Below are 18744 nucleotides of genomic sequence, written 5' to 3'. Positions count from 1 at the left end.
TTTACCCTTTTAGATTTGAACGGAGGTTATAAAATTGTTCAATCATTTTTTAGGGGTGATCATAGTTATAAGAACAGCAATAAAAAACAATGTAAACGCAATAAAGCCACATGTGATTATACATTAAAAGTTTGTTTTTGGCTAAAAATGACAAACGAAGAGAAATCTCCAAAATTTCGCCGTATTTATGTGTCATTCATATACGATTTAATTTCAAAGTGACAGGACAACACTGTCGCTTTAAAACTAAATAGGTAATATATAACTTTAAGCCATTTTTGAGATAATTCTATGTTAGTTGTCATGTGCGATTTATTAAAATTATTTTTCATGATAAATTTACAATTATAATTGTCACTTCCCATGAAAGCGTGAAAGTTATTAAAATCCGAACTACATGAAACAAATCATGTATATGTAAAATTTTATATTTCGTATTGAAAACTTAAAAAAGTTTGCGACTAATTTCGTTCGTAAAACCTTCCTCTTTCTTAAAAGATTGTAATTTTGCTGATACTTCTTTACTAAACCAAAGTTGCGATTTGAAGTAATAAATTATATCATTGTTATAGATTCTATTAAGCATCTTGATGTGCTAATTTGATTAAAACCAATATTTTTCAATGAAACGACTTGGCTTAGCGGTTAGTACCTCTTTTAGCGCTATATGTGGAGAGATCCCGGATCCATTACTGGAAAACCAAATTTAGGAAACAAATTTTTCAAAACTACTTTTATTTACATTACCAAAGTGAAGGGACAAACATAGTCCTGCACCTGGCGATAGCAACTGCTTTGGACAGGCGTTTCGCTTACCGCCAAGCCAGTGCCACTCAGGGCTTTAAATCGCAACCCTGAGACATAACTTGACCAGTTCCATGTGCCTGTAGTCTGTAATAACTACCTCCAAGGCCACACTGTTACCATGCTGGACTGCTACTGCTACGAAGAGCCGGGTTGGATTCCCGGGCCGGAAGAAATATTTGTATGGCCTACATTTATTTCTCTCGTGAGGTTGGGTGTAATTTGTGGTTGTCTGTGTCCATGGCACCGGTGATACAGGGTTTTCCTAGTGCGGGCCTGTGAGTGTGTGCGTTGTTTATTATTATTATATTATTATTGTTAATCAACAGCAATCTTAACCTTTAAAACCGGAACGCAGTAATGTGACCATTATTGCTTGGCGACAGAAATAGGTGAGGTGGCAGTACTTCCCTGGACGAACCTTTTCACAAAGAACCCTACTGCTCACATCGTGGCTTAATTTATACCTAAGGGTATTAACCCTAGCAAACTATTTGGACCAGACCAATAGAGAAACCACACCAATTAACTGGTTAAAAAGATTTAAAAAAAATTTGAAACTGCTTATTTCGAAAGATTACAAAAGTTATTTCACATCACTAAAGATAAAATTTTGTTGTTCTAAAATTATGCGCCTTAGTAAATTCCACAGCGGCATGTTAACATTATTACTCACTCCAAAATCTTGTATTTACTTAAACAACTCTTATATAATACTACTCCCTAGCCAAGTGTCGTCTAATCGATTTGGGACAGATCCTTTCATTTCTTGATTCTAATCTTTGTACTAACCCCTTTAGTACCCTGTTTAACACATCTGGAAGTACAATTGACCATATTCTTGTTATAATTTGGAAGTTTAAATGTACAATTGCTATTCAATATTCTTAGTCTTGATAGTCTTTTTTCCGTCTCCAAAAATGGAATTTTTTGTTTTTACTCAGACACAACGCTAAATTTTCTGTATCATAAACATTTAATACTTTACAGTATTGGAATAGTTTATCATAATTATCTTCATGCTTGTATTTAGCTTTCAGGGCTATGATTTTCTTTAACAGTCTTATTTGTAAGTCATGTATCTTTTTTAGTTAATTGGTGTGGTTCTTCCAGTACATAATAACGTATAAAAGTTTATTCTTAAATACCATAAAAATAAGGAAAAATCTGTTCGTCAATGGCTCGATGGGTTGTAATCGCAAGTTAAACAACTGAAATCTGAAACTCAAACACTATGCCCGGTTATGGAACGGCCAGTTTTTAATAACTTTCACAAACCTGATAGAAATAAATGCTTTTAACTGAAGACGATGCACTTTTCTCCGTGGTGTTGTTAAATCTTAAAAACGGTAGTTGGTCGTCCAGATGTTTTCATAAGAACTTCACATCGATAACAGGTTTATTCTTAACTAATTATCACCCGAAATAACACTGACATTTAACCAGTTTTCTTTTTATATGTTTCGTGTTAATTTTCTATACTTAAAATTGATTAATTCATAACTCGTTTTATAGACAAAAATTTATTGAGTACATTGATGAGGCTGTGGTATCTGACTACCCTGACGGGTTAAAGACGAGAAGTATATATATTGTAAGTACTAACCATTGACTTACAAATAAATGGACGACGAGTCTAATACAAAAATCACGAAAAAAATGTCCCAAGTCAACGTATTTAAACGTAGTGACATGTAAAGGAATATGAAAAAGCTAAAACGTTGAATTTAAATTGTAATGTCATCGCAATACTGTCTAATTTTGCTTGCTTCGCTGTCAGTCGAACAAACGAAGACTAAAGCGTGAATGACACTCTGTATACGATTTTAACGCCCTATAAGTTCGGACACTTTTTAGCGCGGACCCGACGTCCATACAATTGTAAGTCAATGAATATAGGTCTAATAATACGTCTATAGTGATTCCAAGACTGGATCGACTAAGACTGTAACGATGGGGCACTAAAGGCATTAAAGGACCAATGTTATGAAGATTTCATACTGTTTGAAATTAAGAATGTTCGTTAAGAATGTCCGTGGGTTCAAATCCTATAAACCTCTGCTTTCTCGGACTGTATATGTAAAATTAAATTTAAATTTCCCATTATGTTTTCGGCGAATGAAACATCATGTTGAAACGTGCACGTCGTAGAAGATTCACAGTGTGACGTCCCCAAACCGCATTGGGCCAGACTGGAGGACTATGTCCTAAACTCTCGCCTGAAAGGAGACCCGTGCCTAACAGTGGGTTGATGATGAATGAAATTGCGGCATATCGACACCAGAGTCAAAGCCAATGTTTCAGCTTCTAAATCAATAAGCTTGTGAAACCATAAAATATTAACCAGGTTAATAGGCCTCTATAAACCATGTAATTGAACACTATATTCTTGCATAATATTAATGTTCACAGCTCTTAAAATATAGTCTACTGTTATAAGCTCCTGATATTGTGACATTAGGATGACATTGTTTGTAATATGGCATTCTCAGTTATTCATAAGTAGCTATTATGGCACTCTACTGTTAATGAAAATGTAATGTGTTCAATATGAAACGTTAGGTACGTACCTGATGGAGTTATATATGTACCTGTTTATTATTATTATAATTTAATACGAAGGTTCATTCCTAATAATTTCATTTGTATCTGAAACAAGTCGAGTTCGTTCCGTGGCTTAGTTGGCATAGCGTCTTGCACGGTTTGCTGGAAGACGTTGGTTCGAATTTTTCTAAGTGTTCGATCTTTGTATTAATAATTGTAACGAGCTGATGGAGTGTTTTTACAAAAATAATTTAATATAATGGTGGTCCAACATCGTGATATTCAATATAAATAATTATTTATTTATAGTAAAAAATTAAATAATTCTTTTAATTTGTAATATATATCCCATTAAGGAGTACTCAGCATTCATAAATTATTTGTCACATTAAATTAGTAAACAAATTGAATTTGAAATAATTATAATTAGATTCATATAATTATAAATTAATAAAGCAATCTCAAAAAGTTTCATGTCCATAGTGTATTTTTTTTATCGAGGGATTAAAATGAGCCAATATAATATACAACTGTTAACGGTTAGACAACTGAGCTTTAGCGACGATGTCTATTACTCTGAGGGCTTATATTGGCTTTTAGTCTCGAGGAGAAAACTTTACTTTTCACTTCAATTGCGAGAAAAAAAAATCAATCGTTTTCGCTCTACAACAAAATTACAAACCAGTTTTTTTTTCCTTCCATTCGTCCAAAAAGAACAGGCTAGGGTCAAAGATCATTCTGCCTCGTCTTCAGCGGTGAGTTACTGATATAGTCCACGAAATAAATGTCTGTATTAAAGTTTTTTTCTTATAACTTCTTCTTGATCATTAGTATAATCTATTAATAAAACTTCTTCTTTCTTTATATCCGTCTTTAGTAAGATCCGGTAAGTCAACGTCTTTAGTCAATTCTTCTGCCTTCATCTACTTCTTCATAATAAATTAAATCCTATTATATACATATTAATGTCCATCTAGTCTGTTAAGTAAACTCTATTTTTTAAAGCTCCCTTTTCATCTTTGTATAATCCATTGATTAAAACTTCTGAAAATCTTTCTTCATATTATATTTGTCTTGAGTAAAATCTGGTAAGTCAAAATCCATGAACCAAAATTCTGAAGTATTCGCGGTATTTTTTTTCAACCAGAGAGATACAACAAACGCTTTCACGGGAAAATAATATGGCACCACTGTCCATGCGGAGAAGACATGAAACTAAAACCGAGTGTACTACTGGCTGTATGAATTTGTTTACTCGAAATAAATTAAAAAATTAGCTTCCGCTTGAACCGGCGCCTTTGCGACAGGCACAACGTCTTTTTCGCTCTTATACGGCTCACAGTGGGCCCAAATAGATAATTCTTGGACATGGGAATAACTTGTGGAGTATCGAGCTATTTTTTTTATATGATAGATAATAACATTCCTAACAACTTTTATTCTTGTATAATTTTTTGAATAGTTCATAGTTCCGGAGAAAAAAAATAATATTTTTTTTATATGGAGGAATATATATTTTATTTTTTTATCTCAAAACATACGAAAATGTAATGCAAATTATTCTTATGGGTAAACAAACTACACTTGAAATAGTCACATTGATTACAATATATATTAAATATATATTATTATATAATATATATTAAATGGAATAATTAGGAATGAACCTTCGTATGAAATTATTATAATAATAAACAGGTACTTAATATTATAACACCATCAGATACGTCCCTTACGTTTCATATTGAACACATTAAACTGCTCTTAGTAAATAAATATATTAATACACAATTCGTCCGCCGTTAGTTGAAAAGGTGCATGTGACATAGTTTCAAAAATTTTGTCATGTATGCTACCGTGATCAGTAAAAAAAAGATCTGTCACTATTTTTATTTTTTCATAGATGGATAAGGTATGTTCGTCCAGAGTTAAAATGCACTCTTACCTATTTCTGCCGCCCAACAGTAATGCGAGCATTACTGTGTTTCGGATTTGAGAAAAGCCTCCATTTATATTGTGGCGGAACGGAATGGAAGTGAATTTTTGTAACGATATTGTCAATTATGTAACGTACAAACTAGATACGAATCAAATTTTTCCGCGGAATTCTCGTGTATGTTCGAGAATGCTCGCGCATTCCGCGGAAGATTTTGGCTCGTATCTAGTTTGTACTTTACACAATTGATCATAGCGTTAATTATGCCATGTTGCAAAAAATCGCTTCCATTCCGTTTCTCCGTAATATAAATTGAGCTTAAGACTTTTCAACGTATGCCTCATGGTGACGAGGGCAGAGGCAGTGCCCTTTGAGCGGCATTGCAACTGTTATGGACAGGCGTGACGTTTGCCACCAGGCGCACGACTTGTTCGTTCTGGCACTTAGTATCATAAAAAAATACATTATCCCTTAAATCAATTTGTGAAGACGACTGTTAAGAACAGGCAGTTTTAAATTTTTTTAAAATTTATATTCAATTATTTTTATGTTATATTACTCCACTAGTTTGTTATAATTATTAATACAAAGATCGAGAATAATTGAATATCAGTTCAATAAAAATTTAAAATAGAATGAATAGCGACATCTTTAACTTGGGCTGGTAGTTGTAAAGGTATCTGGGTGACGAAATATCATAGATTTCTCATAGATGGCGCTACGGCTAAAAAGTCGTTGAACAACCAAATACAAAGATACGACACAAGCATAGAAAAATCCGTGAGGTTAGCTGGTTCGTTCCGTGGCTTAGTTGGTGTAGTGTCAGGCACAGTATGCTAGAAGACGTCGGTTCGAATGCGCCCAGATGGAAGGATTTTTTCCGAGTGTTCGATCTTTGTATTACCAATTATAACAAACAGGCAGTTTATTTTTATTCTTCGGATTAATGTCTAGAACTATTTTTCATGAAAAAAATATTATTCTTAATATCGTCGCTGGAAAGCGATGATGCTGTAACCCGCAATAACCTCCAAAAATGCTTTTTTTTTGCATATTCTTGTACAGTTCAGTTTTTTTATGCTTCGATTGATCTGGGTTTCATGTCTCTAAAATGAAAAATAAACTCTGGACAGCATAGTTTTTTTAACGCTTTGTTCTGGTTAAGGAATTTTAAAACGATCTAACCCACTTAAAATCCAGTGTTTTTTTGCGAAATGTGCGTTACATCAAGAACACGTAATTAAATTTTTCTGTGCCTCTGATTACAGCATTTTTTCGATCCCTAATATTAAAATTGTACCACTTACAGCATTTACTTGGGTGTTTTTAAGTATGAAAAATGTGATTTACAGCGTTTGAAAAGTCCGAGTCTTAACAGTGCAATGAGTGTTACGATATTTAAAAACAAATATAAACAAGTACAGAACTTCTCCTTACGTCATTTTATCCTTCTCTCGCTTAATGACACCTCGACTTCAGCAATCTTTAGAGACTACGCTTGCAGCAGTGAGGGTACTTGTGTGTGTTGTCCGAGGTGTTTATAGCAAAATCGAAAGTATTTTTTCAATTATTATTGAAAATATTATTTCTATTCCTTATTTTATTTCATTGCTAATTATATTTAATCTCATTTATTTATTCAGACCATAAGAGTCAGAAATTAATGAATTATGTAGGACTTGTAAATGCATGCACGATGCATTTAAATTATAGTGAAATTTACTCATATCACCATGATTAGAGTGATTTTATTCGACTGACAAATCCTACAAAGTTCAAAGTTATTGTGATATGTAGGTATGTTAATATATTTAGGTGATTATTATTCACTAAATCACTAAAACGGATTTAGACTTAGAATAATAACGCATAGAATGATAGTTTCATATCAAACGAACTGTCACAAGTGAGGCAAAAATCAAATTCATGTAGGCTAGTTTCAGTAGTAGGTTAATTTTCGGTTTTAGTGAATATTTATATAAAAATACGAGTTGAAACGCGTTACTTCCTTGTGAAATGTGATGTTAGTATCTATTTCATGTTTGTCTGACGTATTTTTACACTCATTTACCGCACATTTCGTCATTTTTAGCTAAAATTCTTGATCTGTTCGCGGTGCAAGTTGACCTTGAGCACTGACGGCCCGTCCGCTCGTGTAGGCCCATTGGAAGCGCTTCAATTTGCCTCACTTAGCGTGTGCGGACTAGGCTTCTATGCGTTATTATTCTAAGGATTTAGATACAATATTGCAAACAAGCCATTTTCTGGATACACACATATATCTCTCGCCGTTCTCCTATCGGGGCAGGCAGAGAGCCATGTAGTGCGTTTCAGTCTTTTCATGAAGTTTTTTCTCGCTTCACACAACAGTAACCATCATCATTTATTCAACGTGAATCTTGGCACACCCAATAGCACAGATTATGTCATAATAGTTACTATTAATGGTCTAAATGACTGCAGGTATGTTAAGTCATGCGTACCACAAAGTTTAATTAATAATAAAATAGATACATGTATAAAATATATTCTACACATGCTAACAAATTTAAAAATACAAATAATGTCACAAAAAAGAAGAAAATGCCTAGGTGAGCTAAAAGAGAACAAAGAAACAATTTTCTGTCGACGAACGCTATGTTACTAGATCAAAACAAACTAAGACTGAAATTTTAAATAACAAATTACTACAGCCATCAGACGGTTCTAATAAATTGTAATCTAATCCAATGTGCAACAATCTTCCACCGAGAATAATTTAACCAGATTCAATGCCACAAACTTCATCAAGAAGCTCTATATGCAACACGCCAAACTCAAAACTAGTATTTACAAAAGTTTATGATCTGATGCTCACAGTTAGAAATCCTGAGAAAAACGTATTCCAAGTATCTACTGAAATGATCATAGAAAATATGTACTTTCAAAAAGACCAATAATGCAGAAGCTGGTTGCAGTTACCGGACCTAACCACTTACCACCCAAAAATATCAATGGTGTACAAACGGGTTGCAGTTCATGGAATATGACAAAGAATTACGACACTATTTAGAAAGTTCAATTATGATTTTTTTTTTAATTTTCAAGTCTGCTTTTGGTTTTAATTTAAATTATAATCATGATAAAATTTTTCTATATTTTTACTATTTTCGTTCATTATCTAGTGCCTACGGGGAATGGGGATGGTTTAATTATTATTATTTATAGTAACACGTCATAGTTTTAAATCTTTAATATGTAGATAATCTTTTTCCTTGTACCAGGCAATAAACTAAAATAGAAAATATAAGAACAGAAAATGAAAAACTAATAATCAATTGTAAGATTAGTAGATGAAAATAGTTGATTATTAAAAAAAGTTGTTGATTGTTATTCTTTTATGGAATTTAAGGAATTTATAAATCATCAGTTCTAAGAACGATATAATATGGCACACAAAGTGTCAATGATTTTATTTTATTGTGTTAAATCTCCAATATTGTAATTCAATTTGTTTCATTGTTCTCATTGTGACCAAAGTCTTTTTCACAAATAGTGGTTCTTTTTAATAATAAACATTTTAAAAGTCATGTAAATTGAATGTGACTTTCACTAACACCATTTTAATGTTACCTGCTTTGGTTTAAAAAATACTCTTACAACAGTATTGAATTCCGTACATCTTAAAAAAGTTAACATTTAAAGACCAAAACTGTGTTAAAGAGCTCTAATTCATTTACATCACTCTTAGAATACCGTAAATTGACGGTATTAGTCGCACCTTCATACAAATTAACTTGAAAGTTACAGCATTCTTTGGGGTTTAAATCTTAAAATCAAATTGTCATAACCCACATAATCGTCATTAGGAGTAGAACTATTTCCAATCCGAGTTTATTGTTAAGAAGTCCTATTTTTTATAGGTTTATTTGCTAAATTTGGCACAAAAAACTCGAACCGTTTCTGAATTATGATTTTGCAATTTTTGTTTTGGCTCCAGTGAAAAGTTGTGTTTTTGAGTGTTACAACATTATCGCTTTCCAGAGACGATATAAATTACATTTTCATAAGTCACTTATATTAAAGGATAAACAATCGTATAAAAAGACAAAGTACCACTGACCCCATTAGCAGCAAGTTCTTCCATACAATCCTCAAGGTCAAAAGTATTCATGTTTCGGGTAAAAGATATGATAACCCAGTGAGGAAAAAATTAGATGTTAACGTAATACTCGTAAAATAACGTTTTTATCTTTAACATGGCAGTTAGAGGTCATGACTCGGTGACCTTCACATCTTTAGAATGAACGTGACCATACAAAACCCCAACTTTTTGAAAATAAGCAAAATTTTTTTTCACTAGGGTAACCCTGTGTCGGGAGTGCCGTGGACACACATTTAGACAACCCAAAATTACACCCAAACTCACGAGAGAAATAAATATGCTATACAAGTATTTCACCCGGCCCGACCTCTGCGTAGCAAACCAGCACGATAATCGTTCCGCTGTAGAGCCAGTAAGTTGTGACATTTTCACTCGCAGTGAAAATGTCACACGTTTTGTTTAATTTCAATCGCAGTACAGCTCCTTCTGAATGACTTCGTCCAGGGAAGTACTGCCACTTTACCTATTTCTACTGCCAAAGAGTATTACAGTGGCAGTGCCCCTCAGATCTTTGCGATTTAATGTGAACATTACCGCGTTTATTATTAAATGACATGCACATGGAACTTGTCAATTTAATAAAAGATACATCACAAAATAGAATTTTTAGTATCTTTTGCTATTTAAAACGGATATTTGACCATTTGCCACTTAGTTTTAGTTAGTGGACAACAGTATGGCAGTGTCCCTCAGATTGCGATTTAAAGCTCTGAGTGGTAGTGGTACACCGGGCGCAAGACTTTTTCATCTTGTCGCTTGGTTTTATAAAAAAAAATGCTTTTGAAGTACTGTAGGTAATAAGGTCTCGTTAAAAACATTCAGCTTTATAAACAGAGAATTTGTTTCTGGCCGTCCACTAACTAAAATGCGGTTGAATGACAAATGGTCAAATAACTGTTTTAAATAGCAAAAAATAGAGCACAAAATTCTCTTATAATAATCTCAGTACAGAGAACTAAAAAAAAACCGACCTCAAAAGTACGTGGAATTACATCTGTTTGCCAAGTTTTCTTGTAATCGGTTACCGAAAAGTGCGCATACCTGGATTCATCCGCTAGTTCGCCACTGTACGGTACTTGACACAGGAGATAATTAAAATCGGTTCTCACTACTCAAACTATATTGAGAGAGAAAAAGGCTTTGAATTAGAGAATAGCAAAATCAACCATTAAAATAATTGCTCTTTATAATAAAATTTAGGCGCTATTTATAAAAATGAATCTTCATCCGTAAACAGCCACTCTTAAAGGTATATGATTTTCTTCAAAATTAAATGGGACCACTATGGAGGTACCCTCTTTCCAACAAAAAAAAGAATCATGAAAAACGGTTTACAAATACCCGAGTTATCACGTAACATACATACAAAAAAAAACATACAGTCAAATTGAGAATCTCCTCCTTTTTTTCAAGTCGATTAAAACAGTTAAAATTAGTTAACGTATTCGACTTATCGGAACTAACCCTACCGATGTATAGCTGAAATATCATTAAACATTTCAATATTCTAAAACTGGTTATGGTTTTTTATGATATCTCAAATAATATTTTGTCACTTAGGGTCGAAACACAAAACCGCGAATTCGCAACTCAAGGCAAGGCATCTCCGTGGCACGGTTCGGGTAACCATTCCTTCGACGATCATCAACCGTACTGAACATATTTTTTAAACTAGGTAGCGACATGGATCGTAAAAAGAGTGTTGTACAACCTTTATTGATAAGAAAGTATAGGAAAAAAACACAAAGAATGAGAGAGAGATGCGGAGCAATTCGCAAATTCCTGCGATGCGTCGTGCGAGCTCGTAGATTTCTGCGACGCATTTCGATCCTTAGCAGAAAGCAGAATATATACTTATCAATAAAAAAAAAAGTTTGCAAAAATTATGACATTACTTTTTTTACTGAACTTTCTTGACAATAGCCTAACAAAACAGTCGCTAAAAACAAAGACCTGCAACAAGCACATAGTAAAATTCTTAAGGTCAAGGTTAGTTGGCATAGCGTCTGACACGGTTTGCTGGAAGACGTTGGTTGGAATCCGGATTGAAGGAATTTTTTCTAAGTGTTCGTATTAATAATAAACAAACCTAACAAAAATTAAGACCTCATTTTGAAGACCGTTTTAAAAGAAAGGCCTCGAAATGATGAAGTAAGCCGCGTTTTCCTTTAACGGTTGAGCACATGGTGAGATGTATTGTTACACTTACAAATATTTATTACATACAAATGAAAGTGATAGGACAACAACTCAATTGAGAAGAAACCGTTCTCCACTAACGTAAATGACAATATGGGTTAACAAGAATAAAATATTTTTCAGCAAAACAACGGTATAAGGAGAAAACATTGTTTAACTCATTCATATATATACAAGGCACATTGTCAATGGCAACGAATGTTTGAAGCCCATACATTTTACACGCTGCTTTCTGATGATCAAAACCATATTATCATTTTCGGTATTTTCTGGTCTTCGAATCCTTTCTTAGAATCAAAGGGAGCGCACCCTCCACGTTGGCCTCCCATAATTAATTGTATACTCGAAAGCTTGCCCGAGAGCCTCAAGGCGAAAGGTATATTCATTTACGGATAAACAGATAATAAACACAGAAAGCGTGGTTTTTCCTTATTCTATAACTTGCCTCACACGATTACCTGAAGGCAGTACCACTGTGTCTTCTTCCACACTTGTACTTTCACAATGAATATAATAAAATATTTGGCAGGATTAAAAATGTCAAAATCCATCTCATGTTACATCTATATCAATGGAAATGATGCAACATTTTAATGTTGCATCGCTGATGACACTGTAATTATATTTTTAGTAGCAGTAGACCTCCCTTGTGAAAGAGGGGTAGGACTGCCAGCTTACCTATTTCTGCCGCCAAGTAGTAATGTCAACATTACAGCGTGTCAGCGGTGGTAGTGAAATTACAGGCACATGGGACTTGTCAACTTATGTCTCAAGGTGACGGGCGCAGTGGTAGTGCCCCTCAGATCTTTGTAATTTAAAGTTTTGAGTGTCACTGTAACTGTTATGGACAGGCGTGTAGCTTACCAACAGGTGCAGGACTTGTTCGTCCCACCATTCGATGTTATAAAAATAAGGCAAAAGGGAATTCAAACTAATTTTTAATTTAATCAATTTTATGTCTCAAGACGACGATGGACCCATTGGCAGTGTCCCTCAGGTCTTAGCGATTTAAAGCTCTGTGTGACACTGCAACTGTTACGTGTATACGTGTCGCTTACAACCAGGCATTCGATACGAACAATTTTATGAATGACTTGGCTTCTTTCTTTATTTAATAGAGATAGTGCCTCAGTCGTTGTCGGGGTTAAGACACATACCGCGGTTTTTTTTTATTTGTGTCTTATGTATTGTGTTGCTCTTGCATATTCTAGTTGTTTAATTAACTTTTGGGCTATGCTCCCTCTGTAGCAGAATCATAGATCTATTTGACATGTTTGTTTTAGTATTAATTTTTTTATTCCTTTTTTTAATATTTCACTGCGTGTAAAACATTTTTTTGCAAACTTTTGTCGACTTTACCAGTGTTACATTAAACTGATTTATTAAGAATGTCTAATGTCGTTTGGATGCATTATAATTTTAAACATGAATCTAACACACAATAATGAAGTGAAAAGAAAAGTTAATTTCTCAAATTGGTCCTACCGGGAATCGAAGCCAGGATCTCCTTATCCAGCGCTCATAGCATAAACCGTTGGGCTACCCGAGTTCGTCAGATTAGAAAAAAATTGTGAAGTATTTACTAATGTGTGAAATTCTTAGCCTATGTCAGACTAAGGTCGTGGATGATGCCTCTCGGTGCAGAGGAATGTGTAAATGATTTGAAAATCAAATCAATCACAAGAATGAGCTTGTACGAGAAATCACAATTGGACTTTCACAAGGCAGTGTGTTGTTGCCTCTATTAAATAGAGTTGACAATGAATTAAAAAATACTTTTTTCAGTGTTTTATAAAATGTATTGTTTTAGCAATTTCATAGTCTACATGTGTTTACAAGTCAATCTTTTTACCATCGACAATTTTTCAGACAACGAAAAAGTAAAATGTATACCAATCTCCAAAATACACGAAGCGGAAAATATATCAGTCTTTCATAAAAGTAATTTTACGAGAAACCAACAATGTCCAGTTTTTCGATTTTGACATTTTATGTTGGTGTACCATAAGCAAATTACAAAAATCTGTTCGGAAACAAAGGAAATTGTTTTTTATAGTGGGGTTTAATAATCTTGTGCGTGACCCGTTTGCGTACGCTGATGGAATAAATTTGACTAGAACACCATTTTTGTTAGTGCTAGAATTGTATTATTTATAAATACTATATTCTCTGCCCATGATTTTATTTGTATTCAGGAATAACAAATACCATATTTATACCAGCCCAATGTTGTCGCGTATTTATTTTAATAAGTAGAAAAATTATGGCGTCTCACTCACAATAAAATTTACATCTTACAAATGTACATCTTTCTTATTTTTTATTTAAATAAAAAATATAATGGCGGCGGCTTTAATAAAATTAAGTAGCTTTATTAGTGCACCGCAAAACTATAAAAATACCTGTGGTGCAGCTGTGTAACAAGCAGACATCGGTATAACATGTTCTTGAATTTAAATTAATTATCATATAAAAGTAATACGACATCTTTTTTAAATTATATTCAAATATGATTCAGAACAATATTTTCTATCGTAGTGACACGTTTGTTATTAGTGTCAGTTACTGGGTGTTCATTATTGGTGAATGTCGATTATTGGTTAATTAGTGAATTTTTGGTGTTCATTACAGGAGATTTGAAGAAAATGTATTTTAGGTTGTTTTACTAATAATTATAATAGCTTTATTAATTAATTGAAAAGTTTTTTTTTCATGAAACACACTACAGCATAATCTTTCTTAAAGATTATATCTGTCAAGTAAACTAATCACTGTTGATATACATATAAGTTTAGAAACAAAAAGTTTTTTCACTTATATACATAAAAATATAGGCTTTTTCTTACGAGAGTGAGTGATTCGGCCAATATTACTGAATATTTTAATATATTAATATTACTAATTTTTAAGCGAACACTTAATTTTAAAAATACAAATAGAATTATAACTATTAGTTGTACTTTAAATTCAAATTATTTTTGATTCTTAATTACTTACTTCAATTCTGTTAATTTAGATAATTATAAATAAATTCATGTGTATACCTAAATAAAGAAACATTTTTTATTTTTTCATTTTATTTATTTATTTAAAAACACACTTCCCTTAAAGTGTTGGTCATTAGTGTCACCCTATATAGCTTCTATTTGAATTATGCTTAATGTTTGACCCTTATTTTTGTTATAGAAACGAAAATGCTGAACAAAAAGATTGCCGTAGCAATCGCCGTTTTTGTGGCCATTATTTGTCTGGCTGAAGCTCGTAACGACGATGGTCCACACGACATGGCTGATGCTCTTCGCATGCTGCAGGAGCTAGATCGCTTCTATACTCAGGCCGCTAGACCGAGGTATGTATTTTAAAGTAATTACAAGAAGCTTATTTTTCCCTCGCATTCAGGTTGGCTTTGAAATAAGCTATCACGTGGTATTCAAACGGCGTGGCGATGGGAAAATGTGTTCGGCATTCTGCGTTAAATAAATAAACTATAGACACTTGTTTTTAAGTCGAGAGTTAACAAACTTTACAGTTGTTTAGTTTAGAATAATATACGAAGGCTTAACAGCGACGATGTCTAACCTAATCTAACCTAGGGCGAATACACTACGTCCAACTTATTTTGTTTCTTGTAGAATTCAGAGTTTTTAGAATCCCGCGGATCAATTGAGAACCTTTTATCTAGACCATTGTTGTTACTTTCAACAAAAATACTTCTGAATAGATATAAAAATATAGTAACAATATTTGAAATAGCATTTTATACGCCCTAGAGTTTCCGGGATAAGTAGAAACTATTTTTTTTTTTTTAATAATAATAACGCTCACAATCAACATAGCCCCGAACTAGGGAAACCCTGTGTCGCGGGTGCCATGGACACACACATAGACAACCACAAATTACACCCAAACTCACGAGAGAAATAAATGTAGGCCATACAAGTATTTCTCCCGGCCCGGGAATCGAACCTGGGACCTCTGCGTGGCAGTCCGGCATGGTAACCGTTCGGCCACGGAGGCAGTTAAATTATAAATTATTAATATTGTTCGCAACTTTGTGCGAATCTGATAAACATCTCAGACTTCATCATTATTTTCATACAAGCCTTTTATTCTTCTCACTGCACACTTTTTAAGAACATTCTCGATTTAATGTGAAGATGTTCCTTATTCGAAAACCTCTTCCAATGTTTCCACGTTAGTTCTAGGATTCATTTTTAAATAATATACAAAGGTTTCCATATTTTAAAATAGGCTTTATTATGTTAAAAGTATTTTGAAAATTATGTCAAAGCCCGATCGGTCTTTTAATTCAGGTCCTAGAGATGACGTGAAAATTCTTAAAGTAAAAACCAAAGGAGAAAAAGTTTGAATTTAGTTTCTTCACGTTTATTGTTGCACAGCATCTGGACGTGAAATTCTAACTTTCCTAAGAATGAAAACTTTCCTTATAAGTTGTTCAAAGTTTAAAATACTTAATTAATAAGTCGTTAATAAGCGCTAATGCGATACAATCTTTCATTCTGTACAAAGTTACGCGACCTGTAAGTTCTAAGTTCGAGAAAGTCTAAACACTTTTCAGTTTTCAACATTTTCAACAACCAGTTCGACCCTGGAAAGGTAAAACGCCTAACGTACGCTTGGAAAATATTACAGGAGAGCAATTCGATTTAAAAAAAAAAAAAAATAGCATGTAACAACCAAGAGATAAGAAATATTAACACAAGAAATATTAACAACGTTGCCTTGCCGCTAGCAGGCGTTGGAATCAAAATAAAACGCGCTATCGAAGTGTTAACTAAATTACTATTTAAGTAGCAAAAGAAAGTAGCTTTGTATCGAATCATAAGGCCTATGAGTGGCACTCCAGTACTTCCACCGGGTGGGAGCTCAAAGAATCGTCGGTCCTCGCAGAGACACAGTATCGAATCAAAAATATCGATACTGTACTCATGACTAGTTGCGTACTCATAAAAATGTCGATACCTAAAAACAGAATAAAACACATGAATTAATAAGTTTTTCACTTGATTCACGATTTTTAATTGACACAAATAATAAAAGACTGATTAAATCGATCAATTCAATTAATAGTCATTTCACATAATTTGTTTTACATAAATTTCCTCCTCTCTATATTCACATAAAAACAAAAATCTATTTGGTAACAGTCTGTTTCTCGTTTTTGATATTGTATTACCTGCTTTTGAGAACAAACGTTCTGAAGAAGGAACAAACTTCGCCGGAATTGCGAGGTACTGGAATACAATGTTTGTTAGGTACGTTAATTGAAATGTTTTTATCTATTTTTCTACATTCTCATTCTGATAAAGAGGCAAATGGTGGCATACACTATACAGCCAAGTCATGTGTTATGATATGAGGTGTCTTAAGTAGGAATTAGTCAAAACGATACGATACTTGGCAAAAAGTACAAATACCTGAAAAGTATCGAGTACAAAAGTATCGGTATCGGAAGGAAAAGTACTTACTCGATACCAGAAAGTATTGATACTTTTCATGTCCCTAGGCTCTCGTCATCGAACGCTGGCTGCCGCTTCCACTAGGTGGGGACGGTGAACTGACACCGTGCATCAGCGCGATTGCGTCTCCTATGTCGATCATACAACTACGTCATAAACGCGTTTGAACATTTGGAGATTCCCAAGCGTCTTTCTTCGCCCTCCCTCGCTTCGTATTATTTCTTGTACGTGGTGTTACAACCTCTAATTTTATTTGCTATATGAAAAACTAGGAAGTTTCAATTTTTCCATATAACAGGCCCATACCATGTTACGTAAGTTTTGTTTATAGTGCCCCTCCCTATCAACCTCTTGGTTAAGCGGGGAGGGCACTATGACCTGTGCGCGCACAGGAACCTTATAAGTTCAAGTTCTGGCCCCAGATCAGCCAGTATATAGGTTTGCCACAGACCTCTGTCACGACTTCATCCGGTTCTTCGAGAGGTTAGAGCCTCGGGTGATCCGCCCCGATTGCACGAACAGTAGCTTCCCTATTTTCCAGATAGGTACCGGAGTTGTAGGCACACTCACTCCCCGTTGTGCATTGCACATCTCGCGGTTGCCACCGCTAAGTCGTCGACTCTGAGTCCACTACCAAATCTCGTCATTGGTGGCGGAACTGTAAGGCATGCTCACTTCCCGACGCCGAAAAACGACGTTACTCCAGTTCTCAATAACCTAAGTGGCTGGAGGGACCGAAGGATATCTAGCTTATCCTCTACTATCTCTCCGGGCTAGTGCCGGAGATGCCAGTCGCAGTGTGCTGCGATAATGTCCAGACATAGCTTCCAACTTTTTTTTAATAACGCACACACTCAACATAGCCCCGCACTAGGGAAACCCTGTGTCGCGGGTGCCATGGACACACATAGACAACCACAAATTACACCCAAACTCACGAGAGAAATAAATGTAAGCCATACAAACATTTCTCCCGGCTCGGGAATCGAACCTGGGACCTCTGCGTGGCAGTCCGGCATGGTAACTGTTCGGCCACGGAGGCAGAACTTAAAGGGCTACTCACGTGTCCCACGCGTCTCTTCGCTTCAGGCCCTCAACTAGACCGCTACTAAGACCCGATAGCTGCTCACGAGACAGACGCCCCGGACACATGCAACCGGGCAGACAAAATGTCCGTCTCATAGACACCATTTCCATATAACAAACATAATTAGAAGTACGATTAGTTTTACACACTTATGTCTTAGCTCAACTGGAAGTAGACTTGCTTATGCTCTATCTCGTCCTGCCATCAACGGCTAGATAATGATGATGCTACGATACCAAATTAATATAAAATTCTTGAATACTGCTGCGCTATTTCTGGGTACAAATACGCCCACGCTATCGAACGCCTGCAAATAAAAATTATAAAATATTTAAATTTTCATACTAACAACATACCGAACGATTACAGGGAGTCGTGTTGTAAACACGGTCTCACTGCACTTAGCCATAAACGTCGTATGCGGGAAATGGCTGTTTTATACGATATTTGTTCAGAAAAATTAGATTACATAGAATTACATTACATTAGTTAATAAAAGATTACATTAGTTAATAAGATAATCATAAAAGCTTATACGAAGAGATCACGT

General features: G+C 34.5%; 1 protein-coding gene across 1 annotated transcript in view; it reads left to right on the top strand.

Annotated features, from left to right (window-relative positions):
* LOC113240441 overlaps nt 1-18744 on the top strand; it is a 71347-nt gene that overhangs the window by 11929 nt on the left and 40674 nt on the right. The window contains exon 2 of the mRNA XM_026477753.1: nt 14814-14976. Within this exon, the coding sequence (XP_026333538.1) occupies nt 14822-14976 (155 nt within the window). The 5' untranslated portion in view covers nt 14814-14821. The remainder of the gene's footprint in view (nt 1-14813; nt 14977-18744) is intronic.

Source organism: Hyposmocoma kahamanoa, unplaced genomic scaffold (assembly GCF_003589595.1).
Source record: "Hyposmocoma kahamanoa isolate Upper Pololo Valley unplaced genomic scaffold, ASM358959v1 138, whole genome shotgun sequence".
Classification (NCBI taxonomy): Eukaryota; Metazoa; Arthropoda; class Insecta; order Lepidoptera; family Cosmopterigidae; genus Hyposmocoma; species Hyposmocoma kahamanoa.
Note: the sequence above shows the minus strand (reverse complement) of the source record. Positions and strands in the feature narration are given on the sequence as shown.